This window comes from Elephas maximus, chromosome 15 (assembly GCF_024166365.1).
Source record: "Elephas maximus indicus isolate mEleMax1 chromosome 15, mEleMax1 primary haplotype, whole genome shotgun sequence".
Classification (NCBI taxonomy): Eukaryota; Metazoa; Chordata; class Mammalia; order Proboscidea; family Elephantidae; genus Elephas; species Elephas maximus.
The window spans coordinates 4,391,650-4,409,564 of NC_064833.1; the positions used below are offsets into that span (position 1 = coordinate 4,391,650).

The 17,915-nt window shown below is 43.0% G+C and overlaps 1 protein-coding gene across 4 annotated transcripts in view; it reads left to right on the forward strand.

Moving 5' to 3' along the window:
• The window catches only part of TRAPPC9 (trafficking protein particle complex subunit 9), a 652,210-nt gene that overhangs the window by 202,733 nt on the left and 431,562 nt on the right, over positions 1-17,915 (forward strand). For all 4 annotated transcript variants that reach the window (XM_049853997.1, XM_049853999.1, XM_049853998.1 and 1 more), the window contains one exon: positions 12,995-13,119. In XM_049853997.1, coding sequence (XP_049709954.1) covers positions 12,995-13,119 — 125 coding nt within the window. The remainder of the gene's footprint in view (positions 1-12,994; positions 13,120-17,915) is intronic.

Here is a 17,915-nt window from a genome sequence, read left to right on the forward strand (position 1 = left end):
GAGAGTCTCCTGCAGCAGTGCAGAATGGAAGACAGCGTGGACTCTGGGGTCTCACACGTCTGGCCTTTGGTCACATGAACTGATTTCTCAGAGCCTCGTTTGTAGAGAGGACGTAATAAAAGCATCTCCCAGACTTCTGAGCGCTGGGCTGTCACTTGTTGTATGCCCAGCACAGTGGCAGGTGTAACGCTAGTGAGCAAATATTGCTCCATGCTCTCAGCTCCCTTACTTCTACCCCCTTCGCTGCCATGAGTTTAAGAAGATACATGTGAGACCCACTGTCTTTGATTATTTATGCTGTTAAATATTATGACGCAATCATCCTGTTCACTTACTTGAAATAAAGTATTTTAATAATTAGATTATTATTATACCTAATATTTAGCTATATTTAGCTATGTTCCAGGACTACTGGATTTTGTGTTTATTATTCTATTTAATATTTACACAGTTAGTTTAATATTCACACAATTCTGTGTGATTTCTTCACATAGTCAGCAAGGTAGGTATTGCTGGTAGGTCCATTTTGTAGATGAAGACAGTCTTAGTCTCCTAGTGCTTCTATAATGGAAGTACCACACATGGGTGGCTTTAAAGAGCAGAGATTCATTTTCTTACAGTTCCGGGGGCTCAAAGTCCAAATCAGGGCCTCAACTGTGACCCTTTCCCTTTCTGGTGTCTGTCGGGCTCCTCTTTGAAGTTACTCTGTTTGGAGACAATCCTCAAATGGTGTCTCTCCTCTCCCCATATGTGTCTCTGAGTTTCTTCTGGCATTTTTATAACTCAGAAGTGATTAGGCTTAGAATCCACCCTTCGCTGATATGACCTCATTCACAGAACAAAAACTCTGTTTTCAACCAGGACCACATCCACATCTACGAGGCTAGACATTCAACAGGCATTCCTGGGACACAATTCAGTCCATGACAGAAATACACATACAGAGGAGCTACGCAATTGCCTCAAAACAAAAATTCTATAAAGAAAAAAATAAGGCCATTTATATTTTTGGGAAGTGAGAGACAGATGGACAGACAGACAAACTCTCTTGAGTTCATCTTCAAGAGAGTTCATAGGTATTAAAACGAATTTTTCGGAAAGAAAGGTTTTTTGGGACGATAGGCTGAGCCTTCCTTGTTTGATAATTTTCAGATCGGTTGTCCAACTTGAAGCTGCCAGCTTTGTAATTTCCTTGATTTGGCAACTGTTTAATGAAGAAATAATTGCTTTCTGTCTTGTGGGGCACGCCGTGCTTCATGGCTTTTGTGAAGATTGCACGGAATACTCAGATGGTGCTTCATTGTCTCTCTGCTAAAGGAGGACAAGCACAGCCATCCCGCCTCTATGATCTCAAGTTATCTTCTGAAAAAGGCATTCTGCTTTCAATTTCAAACCAGCAGCACGTTTCCGCCCCCCTTGATTTTTGTCCTAAAATAACATATGCTAATCGAGCTATTTCTGTCGCTTCCTTTGGAAAATTGATGTTCATTTATTTGTTTTTCTTTTCAAGTAGAAATAGAGTAGCACATGTAAACAAGATATAAAAGATAGAAAACATGGAGTGGGAATGTCGGAGGAGCACGGCATTATCTTTGCCAAGATGATCGCTGTTGAGGCTCGGTGCCATCAAGTGCCCTTCCCAGGGTCAGAGGGGCAGGGATTGGCAGAGTCAGACTCTTGACTCCATGTCTGTTCCTCTCTTTTTTGTAAATGGATTCTGGACAAGCAGAGGGAACACACTGCGATTTGAACTCAGATCCTCATGACTCCACCTAGCCACTCTGCACTGTCCTGCCTCCCTCTGAGTAAAGGGGAAGAAGGTGTGAGCTGGAGTCCTGTTGAGGCTGTGGTTGACGCCATAGCTGCATAGAGAAGGAGAGGGAAGAGGACGCTAGCAGTTCACACTACCCCAGTTCACCCTCCATCTGCTTCCTCCACGAGATCTTGGCCAACAAGTTATGTGTCTCCTTCTGGAACAGCTCTAGCGACAAGGAACTCAGTGCTCTTCAATAGCCAGCTCTTACTCTACAAAGAAGTGACTTGGTGGTGGTTTTAGAAAATAATCCTTGAATTTGAATGCCCAACACTAAACCACTTTATCTCTTATGGTGGAAAGACAGTCATTTACTTATTCATTCCTGAAGTCATCTCTTCGTGCATCTCATTTTTATTGTTGCTGCTAGTTGCAGTCAGCTCCAACTCCTGGCTGCTTCGTGTGTAACAGAACAAGATCTTGCCTGGTCCCATGCCATCTTCGTGATCATTGGTGTGTTTGAGTCCCTTGTTCTGGCTGTTGTGTCAGTCCGTCTCATGCAGCTTTTCCTCATTTCCACTGACCCTCTACTTTACCAGCCATGATGTCTTTTTCTGGTGATTGGTCTTTCCTGATGGCCTGTCCAAAGTAAGCAAGACAGAGTCTCTCAATCCTTGCTTCTAAGGAACATTCTAGTTGTACTTCCTCTGAGACTGAAAACCTTATGGATAATGATTTTTATTAGGTGCTTTTAAATGTGGCTGCACATTACACAACTCCTGGGGGCACCTGCATGTCACAGTCTGGGTGAGTGATGCCCTGGAGGTGGCACTGGGCACCTGTGTGCCGGCCTGCAGCCTGAGTGGTGGGCATCACACATCGCTAGAAGTTACTCTAGATCCATGTCTTCTTTCATCAAGTATTTACTCTGTGCTGTATGTATTTGAATACAGACTAAAAATGCACAGTCATTGTCCTCAACATGCTCCCAGCCCAGGAAAGACCTCCATGCCTGGGTCAGAGTTGGTGCTCACGGGGACAACTTCGCTGAAATGGCCGATGGCTGGAGCATGTTCACTGTTCCTGAAGGTCCCCACAGAAGAGACAGCAGCATGTCCACTTGGGCACACATTCCAGGGCCTGTCACCAGTGATTAAAAATGTCTTTCTTGTCTTTGGCCGAGTCCTCACCTTCTTCAATTCCATCCATGTCTTTTTTTCTTAACCACCTTTGGAGGAGAAGACAACTCAATAATACCTTTGTATTAACAGGATTATTACAAGGTTTAAAAGTCCATTTGAGCTGGTTCTCCGTTGGCCAGGGACTCAAAGGGTATCACTTTCTAGCAGAGATGGTCATTGTTATCAGCAGGGTCTACAATGCGATCTTAGTTGGAAACTGGCCCTGGCTGCTCGCGCTGCACTTTGCCTATCGTGAGGAGGCTTTGCTGCTGTGTGAATTTTCAGGTCCCCTTGGAGGTGACAGGCTGGGCCGTCTTTGAAACAACCGAGAGGAAGGGTCCGTCTTTGTGCAGCGCGGCGTGGAATTGCGCTTCGTGCTCTTTGTTACCCAGGACACCAGGACGTCCCACTCTCCGTTTTGGGGCTGCACCTTTAAAGGACCCTTTCTGCCTTGTACTTAGTAGAAGCTACAGTGATATTTGTTGAATTGAAAGCATTTGGGCTGACCCAAGCACAACGTTTAAACGGATACGCATGCCTGCCACTTTCTGTGTTCGCCGTTGCTTCTTACTTCTCTTACCTTCCTTCTGGAGTTATTTTCTTTCATCCTGAAGTATATTGCTTAGAAGCCCCTTAGCAAGGATCTGTTTGTGCCAAGTTCTGTCAGTTTTTGTCCAAAGTGTCTTTATGTCACCGCATTCTTGGAAAATAGGGAACTAGCTCTGCTGTGTGTATAGTTCTCAGGTAGCAGTTAAATTTTCTTAAATACTTTCAAGACGGTATTCCTCCTGTCTAGTGGCTTCCATTGCAGCTGAGAGTTTAGCTGTGGGTCTAATTGTTGTTTGTTTGGATATAATCTTTCTTTTCCGCATATCTTATTTTTTTTCCTGTAACTTGCTTGCATCCTAAGATAGTAGTACTAATACTTAAAAAAAAACTCTATTGAATTATAATTCACATACCATAAAATTCACCCATCTAAAGCATGTGCTCACTGGTTTGTAGTCTATTCACAGAGTTGTGCAATTACTACTAGCACAATGTAAATTTGGGGCATTTCATCCCCCCAAAAGAAACCCCGTACCCACTGGCAGCCACACCCTCTCCCCTCTCCCCCCAGCCCTAGAGAAACAGCTCATCTGCTTCCCGCCTCTGTGAATTTGCCTATTTTGGGCATTTCTTTTAAGCTGAGTCATGCAATGTAGCCTTCTGTGACTGACTTCTTACGCTCTGCACTGTGTTTTCGACATTCATCCGTGCAGTGTGTATCAGCACTTCATTTCTTTTTATTGCCTAATTATATTCCATTGAATGGACATACCATATTTTATTTATCCATTAATCAGGTAATGACCGTTTGGAATGTCTCCGCTTTCTGGCCCTTACGAATAAGGCTGCTGCGAACATTTGTGTATGAGTTTTTGTATGGTCATTTCCCTGTATCTTTAAAAAAAAAATTAAATGTGTATGTTTATGAACACTTTCACTGATTGTTTTTGGAAGTTTAAATAAACCCTCTCAGATAGATACTTAATTTAAAACAGAACAAAAAACAAGTGTGCAAAATTAAGAACATTTAAAAAAGAACCAAGGTATGTAACATTTGAAAGGGAAATTCTAAAACATTAGTTCTAAAATATGCTGTGTGTCCTGATTCCTGTGCCCTGTCCATGAAGATCCGTCATTGGGTAGAGCTGGGTAGATCCAGGGACCTGATTCCTGTACCCTGTCCATGAAGATTCACCATCATTGGGTAGATCCAGGCACCTGATTTCTGTGCCCTGTCCAGGAAGATTCACCATCATTGGGTAGAGCTGGGTAGATCTGGTTAGATCTGGGGACCTGATTCCTGCACCCTGTCCATGAAGGTCCATCACGGAATAGAGCTGGCTAGATCCAGGGACCTGATTGCTGTGCCCCGTCTTTGAAGATCCATCATTGTATAGAGCTGGCTAGATCCAGGGACCTGATTCCTGCACCCTGTCCATGAAGATCCATCATTGAATAGAGCTGCCTAGATCCAGGGACCTGATTCCTGCACCCTGTCCATGAAGATCCATCACTGGGTAGATCCAGGGACCTGATTCCTGTGCCCTGTCCATGAAGATTCACCATCATTGGGTAGAGCTGGGTAGATCCAGGAACCTGATTCCTATACCCTGTCCATGAAGATCCATCATTGGATAGAACTGGGTAGATCCAGGGACCTGATTCCTGCACCCTGTCCATGAAGATCCAGCATTAGGTAGAGCTGGATAGATCCAGGGACCTGACTCCTGCACCCTGTCCATGAAGATTCATCATTGGGTAGAGCTGGCTAGATCCAGGAAACTGTAGTTTTAAAAAGCTCTTCAGGTGATTTAGAAAAAATGAGATATAGTTCACAAATTATGCAATTTATTTTTTTAAAGTGTACCATTTAGTGTGGGTTTTAGTAGAGTGAAACCTGTGAGAGCTAGAACTTGACAGGACTGCCTTATTTTTCTGCGTCTCGCTGGTTTTCCGCCATTGATGGGATGTTATCTTACCACTTCTCTTTTGCTCTCTATTTGTGGAAAATAGCTGAGTTTTCCCTTTCTGACAGTTTTCTGCCTTACACAGGTTTCACTGTATATTTGAATAATTGTGCAATCACTGCTTGTTGATGTTGAGTTGATTCCAACTCACAATGACCCTAAAGAACAGAGTGGAACTGCTCCATAGGGTTTCCAAGGCTGTAATCTTTATGGAAGCAGACTCACATCTTTTCCACACAGAGCAGCCAGTGGATTTGAACTGCTGACTTTCTGGTTAACAGTCTAGCACTTAAACACTGCGCTACCAGGGCTCCTGTGCAATCACTACCGCTGTCTGTATCCAAAACAGTCCCATCACCGCCAAGAGAAACCCTGTGCCATTAGCAGTCATTCCCCCTTCCCACTCCCTCAGCCCCTGCTACCTCTCGTCTATTTTCTACCTCTGTGAGGCTGTCCGGGGGAAAGAGGAAAGTTCCCATTTGAATATTATATAAAGGCTACTGCTTAATTCTCTATGAATTATTTTCTTTTTCCTAGGCATATACTACTTGTAAAAAGTCATTGCCCTTGAGTTGATCCTGACTCATAGCCACCCTATAGGACAGAGTAGAACCGTCCCACAGGGTTTCCAAGGAGCGGCTGGTGGATTTGAACTGCCAACCTTTTGGTTAGCAGCCGAGTTCCTAACCACAAGGCCTATTCTAAAGTTTCTGAATGAATGAACATGCTGCTTTCTCCATGGCAATTAGAGATGAGTACTGGTTAATTCCTGAGCCAAACGCTCCTACTGCTTTACTTTTCTTGAGGATATTTTATGATAAGCAGATGGGCTTTTTTGGCACCCACGGATTTTATGAATAAATGAAAAAGCGTCTTTCAAACATTTCTGCCTGGAACAGCAGTTCTGACAAACTACCTCTGAGAGACTGTTGTCTCCTTTTGCCTTGGTAAATGTATTTTATTCTTGTTGCATTTGATTCTTGTTTCCCCAGGACCTGTCACAAGACAGAGGAAATGTTATCTGCAGCCTTAGGCATTAGTGTTACTTTTGAAAGGATGCAGAACTGAGCACCTGCCCTGGGTGGACACTCCCAGTGGGTGAAGGCGGGCTCATCGTGAAGGTCCTCACAGTAGGTGCAGTGGGATGCGGGGTGCATGGTTTTAACCCAGGGTGTGCTGCAGAACAACCTGCGTGCATCAAGTTTTGTAGAAGCCTAGTCTTAGGACAGGAATGCGTTACTCGGGCCCAGCTTTGCTGGGCAGGGACAAGCCTGACAGTTCCAGCTCTAGCTCTGCTTCTGATGGACTCTGTAAGATCGACCGAGTCACATATCTTTTCACAACCTCAGTTTCCTCATCTATAGAATGGGTAAGTAGTGCTTACCTTGCAGGGGGTGAAGAGTAGGATGCCATGTACGAAGTGCCCAATGCCGTGCTAAAGGCGTAGTAAACACTCGGTACCCGCCCTACTAGTCTCACTATTTTTATTCTGACTGTGCTTTTTCTCTCCACCCACAGATCCCACTTTCAGCTGTCATTTCTCCCTATTGTCATCCAGCTGAATTCAAGGGAGAAGAAGTATTATTTTAGCATGCAAAGTTGTGTTTCTGAATTGCCCACAGAGACGCTCTTAATAGGAAAATCGAGCACTATAAATGGTAACTGGAAATCTCTCTGAAAGCCTGGTTTTATTCCTGGTGATCTTCCCAGAGCATACCATTCTGAAATACCCGTCTGTCGTGATGAGTCCCCTAAACTCTGGTCTTCCTACCAGCCTGCCATCATCTGTTGTAACTTTTTCTGTCCTGTCTTCCTATTAATTGCCATCCCAATCTGTTCTCTGTTCTATTTGTGATAGCCTATGTTGGCAGGAAAAGTGGCCGAATGATTGAACATGATTCTCCTCCCCGCTGCCCGCCCCAGCTGGAGAGCTTTTTCTTCCCAGGCGTTCATGGTGTTTTGTTCCCTCTCATCTCTCTCCACCTTCTGCAGCTGCCCAGTCCTCTGTCCAGCTCTGTTCTTGCTGGGCTCAATTCTTGCCTTCCGAGTGTTAGTTCCTGCCTCTCACCTGAGCTGCTGACATTCTGTTCCCATTTATCTGTAATTTATAGGTCACTTGTCTTTTCCATCCTCAACTGAGTTAAAGACTTCCCCAGTCTCTAAGTAAGCCACAGAGCAGCCTTTTCTGAGCTTGAAGATGGCATGTTTTTGAGGTCTCTGTGGCTTTCATGAGACTAGAAAAGGAGGTGAATTGTAGATGTCATTGCTACCCTTTCTGCAAAGTGCCCTGTCCCAGGTCCTTCCAGTTCCAAGTCTTTGCCAATTTGTTATTTTCAAAGACATTGTTGCATCACTTTCCTCATTGAGTCCCTTGACTTAGTTCCCATCATAGAGCCAAGAAAACCGAGGTACAGAGAGTTAGGTGACTTGCCCAGAGTCTCTCAGTGTTGTGGGAGGGATGACCACTGGAAGACCCTGCACCTGTGTTTTATCTGATCCTCCTAGACTTCTTAGACCAGCTCTTACAGAGGGATTCTGAGGGACCTTGCTGTGTATCTGTCTACCCTGTCAGTCACCGGAGGTGGGACATTGCCTCTTTGGCCACGCTGGATCAGGCTAGCCATCATCCCACCAAAACCACATGGGGTGGACAAGGAGCCATTTCCCAAAGAAAGGAGGAGTGCCAGGCAGACAGAAAACCAGATGTTCACTGTGTCTTTCCACTGCAGTCCAATACCTCTGGACCATTTCCAGAAATGAAAACTCTGGCATTGTTATAAGTATAAAATAGGATTGGTATTTCCAAGGCAAAAAAGAATCTGAGTCCCTTGGGAGCTGGCAGCTTTTGTTTAGTTTGCTAATGATGGGTTCCATTTCCAGGGAAGTGTGTGTGTGTGTGTTTATGAGAGAGTGTGTGTGTTTGTGTGTGGATGTGGGTGTGTTTGGATGTGTGAATGAGAGAGATAGAGAGGAAGAGAGACAGAGAGATAGGGGAAGAGAGTGAAAGGGGGAAGGGAGATATGAGAGAGAGAGAGACAGACAGGCAGAGATGAGATGGCGTATATATATGCCTTTAGGCACCTGGCAATACTTCAGTCCATTCACATTTAGTGGTCTTCAGCACCATGCTCACTTATAGACCGCACTTGACCTAGTTTCTAGGGTAGGATGCTGAAAAATGTGGAGTTTATGTTTTGCAAATGTCTATAATATTAGTTCCTTTTACGGCAGGCATCAGGTGTAGTGGAGATGTTTTATAGATTGTGCCCACGGAACTGGGAGAAAGAGAAAAAGAAAGAAAACTCACTGAAATCTAACGGCTTTTGATTGAATCTTTGCACAGAGACACGTGATAAAATTCTAATTAACCAGGAGCTTTGGGATGATGGAGTTTTTGTTCAGCATGTGTGGGCAAGCCAAGTATGGAATTTGACCCTGTAATTTATTTAGTCATTTGGTTAGTCTTTATGGAGGGCAGACAGTTTGGTATAATGAGGTGTCAGCTACTGTGGGGGATATAGCAATGAAGCCGAGGGATTCTTCCCTCAAGGGGTTTATTGTCATGTATGGCATGTAAGATGTGTGCATAAGTTAATTCCGTGGTAATGACAGCTATTTGTCTTCATTGTTTGCCATGTACCATTGCCATGTACCAACCAAAAAAAACCAAATCCAATGCTGTCGAGTTGATTCTGACTCATAGCGACCCTCTAGGACAGGGGAAGACAGGGTAGAACTGCCCCATAGAGTTTCCAAGGAGCGCCTGGCGGATTCGAATTGCCTACCTTTGGTTAGCAGCCGTAGCACTTAACCACTACGCCACCAGGGTTTCCCTACCATGTACCAGGATTGTGATAATAACTTGATTTGCAGGCACTCATTTTTTTATTTATTCTTCTAGGTAACCCTATGATTTACAAATCCTTATTAGTTCTATTTTAGGGGTGAGGAATTTAAATCTCAGAGGGATTAAGCAACTTGGTGAAGGTTGTTCACCAGATAGTGGAGGAGCCAAAATCTAAACCCAGGTCTGACTGACTCCCGGAACACTTCCCTGCCACATGACCTCTCTGCGACACAGGATGACGTGTTGTAGGCGTGGTTGAAGTCTAGACAAGAAGGATTTGGAACTCAGAGGAAGGAGAACTTGCTGAGACACCTGGGAAAGCATTATGGAAGAGGTGGTCTTTGAACTGTGCCTTTAAGATGTGGGGTATTAGGATGGGCAAAGGTGGTTGTCAGAGGGAAGAGAATTGCCACAGTACAAGGGGAGAAAACCTGGGGCTGAATAGGCAGTGACAAGGAAGGCATTTTGGTGGGAGAATTGCCTGGATTCACTTCTAGACTGTTGTACTCCAAAGTTGAGCTCTGTCCCAGAGGCTGCTTTCTTTCTAGCCCCCTTCCTCTTCTTGAATGTAGTCCTTTGGGGTCCCAACAGGTACTCTATTTGGGGAATGTTGGAGACCGTTTTTTCCCATCTCGTCCTGTGAATGGGCCAAAAGCTCTGCTCAGCTTCTCAGCCTCTCAGTGACTGCTGGAATCTGCAGGAAGCAGTGGGAGGAAATGTGGCCATAAGTGCCAGGCCCATATCCCGTATTGCCTCCTTCGGGTAGATGATATCTCAGTAACTCTTTACCTCCTTGTTAGCTCTCCAGTGCCTTGGACAGATTTTAAGCATACTTTGTTGCTGTTTTGTGGTTGTTCTCAGTGGCTGAGTTGGCCTGACTTGTCCAGACTGCCTTTATCACAGACTGACTCTCCTGAAACTTGTGTCTGTTCGCTTTGGGTTGTTCACGCTTGATGCTTGAGCAGGGCCCATTTGGTGCCTCCATTTTCTTGGGAAGTGCAAAGATGAATTCACCCTTGAAAGCTTAATTCCAGTCTTCATACATGCCTTCGTACATGTCTTCACACGTCTTCATACATGTCTTCCATGGATGTTATTAATGGAAACAGACCAATTCGAAAAAAAATTTTTTTTTTTTTTTAAATAGAAGCTCAGAGCCTGCGTGTCCTATTTGGAGTTTAAGGTGTAATGAAACATTTGATGTGGTACTTTTTTTTTTTTTTAAACTTATTCAAGATAACTTAGCATTTGGAGATTTGATGACTCTAAACAGAAAATTATTTAATTCTACTTCACCTTAGCTGAACATTGCTTGACATTCTGAAAATTGAATTATTTAAGGGCACATACCTTAGCAAGTGATGTATAAGGGAAATCTTTTTCAAAAATTAGAAACCATTTACATTATGCTTAGTTAATTGTACGCCTTTGCAGATAGCTCACAGTTCAGCTGGAGTCCCCTCTTTAGTTGATGAGATTTTATTTAAGGCATCCTGTCTCCTCAGGTGTTAATGTAAATGGACTTGTTTGCAAATGCAGTGGTGCCCCAGAACACTGACTGGATCATACACACGGGAGTGAACCCTGACTTTGTCCCTTAGTTGAAAAGCCAGTTAAATTTTTTTTGAATAAAAATGGGATTGCATTTTAAAACTTTTTATTGGAAAAAAAAAGATTCTGAAAGCCATACAAAGCAAATGCATAGCTTGATGAGTTATTATAAACCCTAATCACAGTTTCAAGCCCCATCTCTGCCCTAAGAGCAACCACTATCCCAATTTTTATATCAGTCTCTTTTGTTTTTTTATAGTTTTAGCAAACAGTTGTATCCCTAGACAAAATAGTTTAGTCTTACCTATTTATTGGAAAATGTTTATTTATTTTAAAGTCTCTATGAATCCGCACCCACCCCTTTCTTTTCCTTGTAATTTACCTGCTGAAGAACCTGATGAGTTTTCCACGGCCTGCTTTTTGTTGCTTGTACCCTCATGCTGCACCCAAACAGGTTCCTCTGTCCTCTGCATTTCCTGAAAATCAGCAGGGAGATCTGGAATCTTGCCGTGGCTCGTCTTTGATCTCTTTGACAAGCCTAAAGGTAGTCTTGTGTTCTTACATCAGGAGACATGTCATGTCTGATTCTTTCTGTGATGTTTGTGGTGGTTTGTGTTCATTGCCCAGAACAGTGCTTCTCAAGCAGGATTAGTATTGCCTGGAGACATTTGGTTGTTACACCCGGGGGGAAAGAGTCCTTAGAGATTGCAAAATGGTATTATTCTGACGTCATCATTTCATGTTCATTTATTTGCTAGAGTACTTTTATGAAGAGATTTTCTATGCATCGTCCATCATTTGCTTACCCAGTGATACAGCTCATTAAAGACATGAAGTTTCAATAGTTGATTCTGTTCTTTTGTTTACCATTTTTCAGGATAATGAATCAGTTCCCTCTCATCCTCCACAGGTGACTAATTATTGTTATTATTATTACTTTTCATATTACTCCGAACATGTAGATTTAAACTCTGTGAAGAGTTATAATCAGTTGCAATTACTCTCATTTTTTCAAGTCAGATGGTCCCATCTTTGGCTAGTGAGAGCTTTTCAAGTTGGTTCCAGAGACTTAAATGAAAAAACAGCACGTATTATATATCTGTATGATACACATATTGGAACGGCTAAAATCCGAAACACCGATGACATCAAATGCGAGCAAGGATGTGGAGCCACCGGAAGGCTCATTCACTGCTGGTGGGAATGTAACGTGGTACAGCCGCTTCAGAAAATGGTTCGGCAGTTTCTTACAAAGCTAAAAATAGTCTTACAACTCCATCTAGCCATAATTCTCTTAGATATTTACCCAAATGAATAAAAAATGCATGTCTACACAAACGTTTGCACACAAATGTTTATAGAAGCCTTGTTTTTATTTGCCATCTGCATATCTTGTTTGGTGAGGTATCTGTCCAGATCTTTTGTCCACATTTTAATTAGGTTGTTTTCTTACTGTTGAGTTTTTAAAAGTTCCCTATATCCTTTGGATACAAGTTCTTTATCAGGTATGTGTTTTGCAAATATTTTCTCCTAGTCTGTGGCTTGACTTTTCATTTTTTTTAACAATGTCTTTCTCAGAGCAGGAGTTTTTAATTTTAATGAAGTCCAGGCTTATCTCGTCTTCCTTTTATGGATTGTGCTTTTGGGGTTGTATCTAAAAAGTCATTGCCAAACTCAAGGTCACCTAGATTGTCTTGTATGTTGTCTTCTGGAAGTCTTATAGTTTTGCATCTAACATTTAGGTCTGTGATCCTTTTTAAAAAATATTTTCTTTTTTTAAATTGTGATAAGTATATAGGTAAGAAACCGTTTCCTGCTCCAGCAGTCTTCACATGTACAGTTCAGTGATGTTAATTATGTTCGTCATGTTGTCCAGCCATCACCCTTAACTGTTTCAGACTTTTCCCATCATCTTTAACAGAAGGTCATGATGTAAGGTGTGTCTGGATTCATTGTTTTACATGTGATGGCCACTTGTTCCAGCACCATTTGCTGAAAAGACTCTTCTTCAGTCTTTTTGTATAATAGTAAAGGCAGAAACTGAAACGTTTCTTTCAGTTACTATATTTGAAACAAAACAAAACCCTACATTTAAAAAAAATCAAGCTAACATCTTTCTTAACTTTTTTGTTCTTTTTTTTTTTAGATGGAATCAGCGTCAGTGGCTTTCCCCTGTCCAGCCCTTTCCGACAGGTTGTGAGGCCCCGAGTGGACAGCAGACCCGCCAATCCACCTGAGAGCAGCAAGACTGGTGACTTCAGCCACGTGAAGGTGAGAGGGCAGATTCCAGGGAAGGGAAATGTGCCCGGACACAAGTCCTTGCTTGTTTCTGCAAAACCTTTCGTGAGGCAGGGAAGGAAAGGAAATTCGTGTTTGATAACATTATCGTCTTTGTGGAAATCTGGCTTCTTAGTATTTTTCATTCTGTGGACTGTTTTGGAAAGCAGTTGCAATGAAGCTTGAGGGCATTGTGACTTGGCAATGCAGGCGCTCGTTTCCTTGAAATATTGAGATTTTGTGGGTCGAATCAAGGAGGGCAATGATTAAGCAGAATACTGCCTGCCTTTTTCTTATTCATTTGAAAAATGTAGTTATTACGTAACTCTTCTCAGTTTGCATTTTCATCCTGCAAATTTTTCTTAAGCCTTTGGCAACTCCTTCCGCCTGTTGGTTTGTAAGCCCTGAGGAGAATGAAGTGAATACGCAGATAACATGCGTATATCTGTGGAAAGCTGAAGTGCTTTGGGCCTTCTGGGTGAGGTGGTCAGAGACAGTTGGATCTAAGAAGCTCAAGGGCCAGGTCTGGACTAGAGCCATATGTTTCTGAGTCGTTAGCATATGGGAAAGTTCTGGTTGTTTGAGCCTGCCTGGTCATAGCGTTTCTAGTGAGAGGACTAAAGGGCCTGGGAGACAGGCCTGGGGTTGCAGGCAGCAGAGTCACCAAAAACAGCTTTTCAAGTAAGCGTGTGTTCAGGGCCAGCCTTCTAGAGTACTGTTTACGATCTCGATGGCAACATTTAAGAGAGGTGTTGACTGATTAAGGCCTTCAGAAGAACATGGCCAAGATGGTACTGAGTCAATGGTACAATGAATTTTTAGAGAATGGGGTGATCTGACTAAAGCAAAACGAGGGGTGGGGATCATGGGAGCCGTTTGAGAAGAGGTCATGCCAGGAGGGAATGAGTTATTTTGGGTGACAGAGGTCAAGTCAGAGGATTGGAGTTATAAGGAGCTTGGTTTTGGGGGAGCGGCTTTTCACATTTAGACCTGCAGGAAAGAAAGAGGTGGTGTGGTGTGGCTGGGACCCCCCACCATGGAAGGATTTAACGAGAAGCCGAGTGCTGTGTGTAGGGGCTCTTGTGTTAGTCAAGGACTGGGATGTGGGAGCACGGGCCCCAAGGAGCCTCGGAACACATGCAGGGGGCAGCCAAGCGTCTGGTGCTCTCGGGGTCAGCTTTGTGGCAGGGAGTGACAGAGAAGAGGCTGGGAGGTGACTTCGTTAGAGGGCCTCTGAGGCCACAACCTCGTGATAACCAGCACAGCTATGATCCTATTTCTCCTTTGTGTCCAGGCTCCTCAGCAGCACTGAGTTTGCCATCGCGGTCCCTCTCCTCCAGGGCGTGCCCGTCACCCCTCTGTCTGCTGTGGGTAGCCGCCGTGGCACCCTCTCTTTTGTCTCTATGGACACACAGTGCCTGGGAGAGCTGTCATAAGCCTCATTTTGTGGAGATGATGGCTTTCTGGAGGCAGTGATCACCTCTGAGTGAGGAATGTTGATAGCGGCAAAGTTTGTCTCCCACAGGGTCCCCTCTGCTGCTGGTCACTCAGCAGGTGTCTGGTTTGGGAACAGTGTACCAATTATCAGTAGGTAGTTTGACTGTTGATGGTGAGCCAACTGAGCCAAGGCTAATAGAGGGAACAAAAAAATACCCTTCAGGAAAGCAGGAAAGTTTTCTAAAGAGAATTATGAAATTGTGTTGCTGGAAGGCGTGTAAGACCTCATTTCCTCATGGGGTTTGGGGCCACAAAGCCTGGATCTGGATCCTCGGCCCAACACTTACCTGTTAAGTCGCTTGGTCTCCCTCCTGTCCAGTCACTGTGTCTGGAGCATGGGAGGCACAGCACACAGGGCTATTGGCGTGAGGCTCCAGAGACGGAAAGATGGCATTGCTCGTGACAAACGAGCAGGGCTGGCTTAACCAGTACAAACGGTCTGCACCAGCTTGCACTGAGCAAGGTGCACTGAGGCCTAATTGTATTTACCTGCTACTCTGTGGTGAGCGATTTTGTGGGGGTTTCACCACATCTTTGCTGTGGTAGGGGACAAGTGAAACTGCAGTACACATTGGTGGGAAGGCATAGTAGGCCCCGTGTGTACCGTGGTTATTGGGTAATCCCGCCCCACAATGAGTTCACTGCCTGTGTGGTTGACCTTGGGGGAGCCTGGGAGCCAGGGAGTTTGTGATCTGCCCAAGGTCGCTAGTGGATCAGGAACCTGGCTCCCGGTCTCAGGGGAAGAGCCACACCACTGCTGGTTGTGATGGAGTGTTGTCGTTGGGTGCCGCCCGTGTGATGGCGTAGAGCTGCCCGTAGAGCTTTCTAGGCCAGGATCTTTATGGAAGCAGATCGCCTTTCTCCCAGGGAGCTGATGGGTGGGTTTGAACCTGCAACCTTTGGTTAATAGCCAAGAGCTTGATCATTGCACCACCAGGGCTCCTTGTAAAAGTGAGGCCCAGCCAGTTCTCCAGCTGTGTGGCATGTTAGCCTTGCCAAATAGGGGCATCATATTCCATGTAGATTTAGTTCCTAATCTTAGATTGTAACAACTGTTTATGGCTCTGATTGTTTACTCTCTTAAAACTTACTCTTCAGTTTTTTTTCAAACACAGTTCTAGTCACTCTTTTTTAAAAACAGCTTTATCGAAGTATAATTTGTATACTCTAATATTCACTTGTTTTAAGTGTACAATGCAGGGATTTTTAAAAAAAATTTACAGATTTTTTTTAAAAAAAAAACATCACCGCAATCCAATTTTAAAATGTGTCCATCGCCCCCAGAAGGATCTCCGTGCCCATTTGCAGTCACTCTGCCTGCCCCCAGCCCCAGATGACCACTAATCTACTTACTGTTGGTGTAGATTTACTTCTCTGGATGTTTCCTTTGAGTGGAATCATACAATACATATATGGTCTATTGCACCTGGCATTTTTCATTTAGCACAATAATTCTGAGGTTCATCTGTGTTGCAACATCTGTCAGAAAGTCCTTCCTTTGATGGCGGAACATTGTTCATTGTATCAGCATGCCACGTTTTCTTTATCCCTCCAACAGTTGATGGACTTTTTTGTAGTTTTCAGCTATTATAAATAATACTGCTACGAACATTCATATATAAGGGTTTGTGTGGACATACGTTTCCATTTGTCTTGGGTAGATACCTTAAAACTCATTCATTTTAAGTGTACAATGCAATGATTTTCACTAAAGTTACAGAGTTGCGCAAACATCTGGAGTGGAATTGCTGGGTTGTACGAAGTATTTATGTTAAACTTTTATTTCAGAAACTGCCAAACTGTTTTCCAAAGTGGTGGCACCATTTGACATTCCTACCAGCAATGTACGGGAGTCCTGTGTGTATCCATGCCCTTAGCTACATTTGTTACTGCCCTTTAAATGACAGACGGTCCTAATGGGAGTGGCAGGCATCTCACTGGGGCTGTAAGTTGCATTTTCCCAATGAGTAACCATCTGGAGCACCTTTTCATGTACTTATTGGCATATATATCTTCTTTGGTGAAGCGTCTATTCAAATTTTCTGCCCGTTTTTTAAATTGGGTGATTTGTCTTATTACTGAGTTGAAAGAGTTCTTTATATGTTCTGAGTAGAAGCCCTTTATCAGATACATGATTTGCAAATATTTTCTCCCAGCCTGTGGCTTGCCTTTTTATGTTCTTAATGGTGTCTTTTGCAGTGAAAAATGTTTTCATTGCAATAAAGCCAGATATGTCCATTTTTCCTTTTTATCGCTTATGTTTTTGAGGTTGTGTGCAGGTAACCTTTGTTTGCTCCGAGAGCATGAAGACTTACTCTTGTTTCCCTTTCAGCATTTTTAAACTTTAGCTCTTATATTTAGGTCTATAATGCAGTTTTTCTGTATGGCGTGAAGTAAGGGTCTAAATTCATTGTTTTGCCTGTGGGTATCCATTGTCCTGCACTTTTGTTCAGAGGTGATCCTTTCCCATTGAATTGCCTGTGTACCCTTGTTGAAAATCAATTGGCCATAAATGTAAGAATCTATCTGTGGACTCTGAACTCCGTTTCTCGGATGTCTACATCTGTCTTCATGCCTTGATTGCAGTAGATTTGCAATACGTTTTGAAATCAGGAAGTGAAAGCGCTCCAACTTGTTCTTTTTCAAGATAGTTTTGATTACTTCTGTGTTTTGCATATACCTATGAATTTTAGGTTCAGCTTGTCAATTTATACAAAAAGCCCTGCTGAGATATTGATAGGAATGGGTGAATCTGTAGATTAATTTCGGGAGAATTACTATCTTAGCAACATCGTCTTTGGGTCCATGAACATGGAATGTCTCTCCATTTATTTGGAGCTTCTTTAGTTTATTTCAGTAATATTTTGTAGGTTTCAATATGTAAGTCTTATATTTGTTTTGTTAAACTTATTCCTAAATTATTTATTGTTTTTGATGATATAGTGAATATAATTGTTTTCTTAATTTCACTTTTGGATTGTTGTTCCTAGTATATAAAAAATAATTAATTAACTGTCTTTTTTTTTTCTGTTTCCTACTTAATTTTTCTTCCGTCATCTTTATTATTTCCTTCCTTCTGCTTTGGATTCCTTTCCTTTTTCATAAGGTAAAACTTAGGCTATTGATTTGAGATATTTTCTTATGCGTGTTCACAACTATAAAGCATTCTGTCTGAATACTGTTTTAGTTGCAGCCCATAGTTTTTTATTTTTGCATTTCTTTATTTCACTCAGTTCGAAGTGTTTTCTTATTTATCCTGTGATTTTTTTTCCTTGACACACAGGTTATTTAGA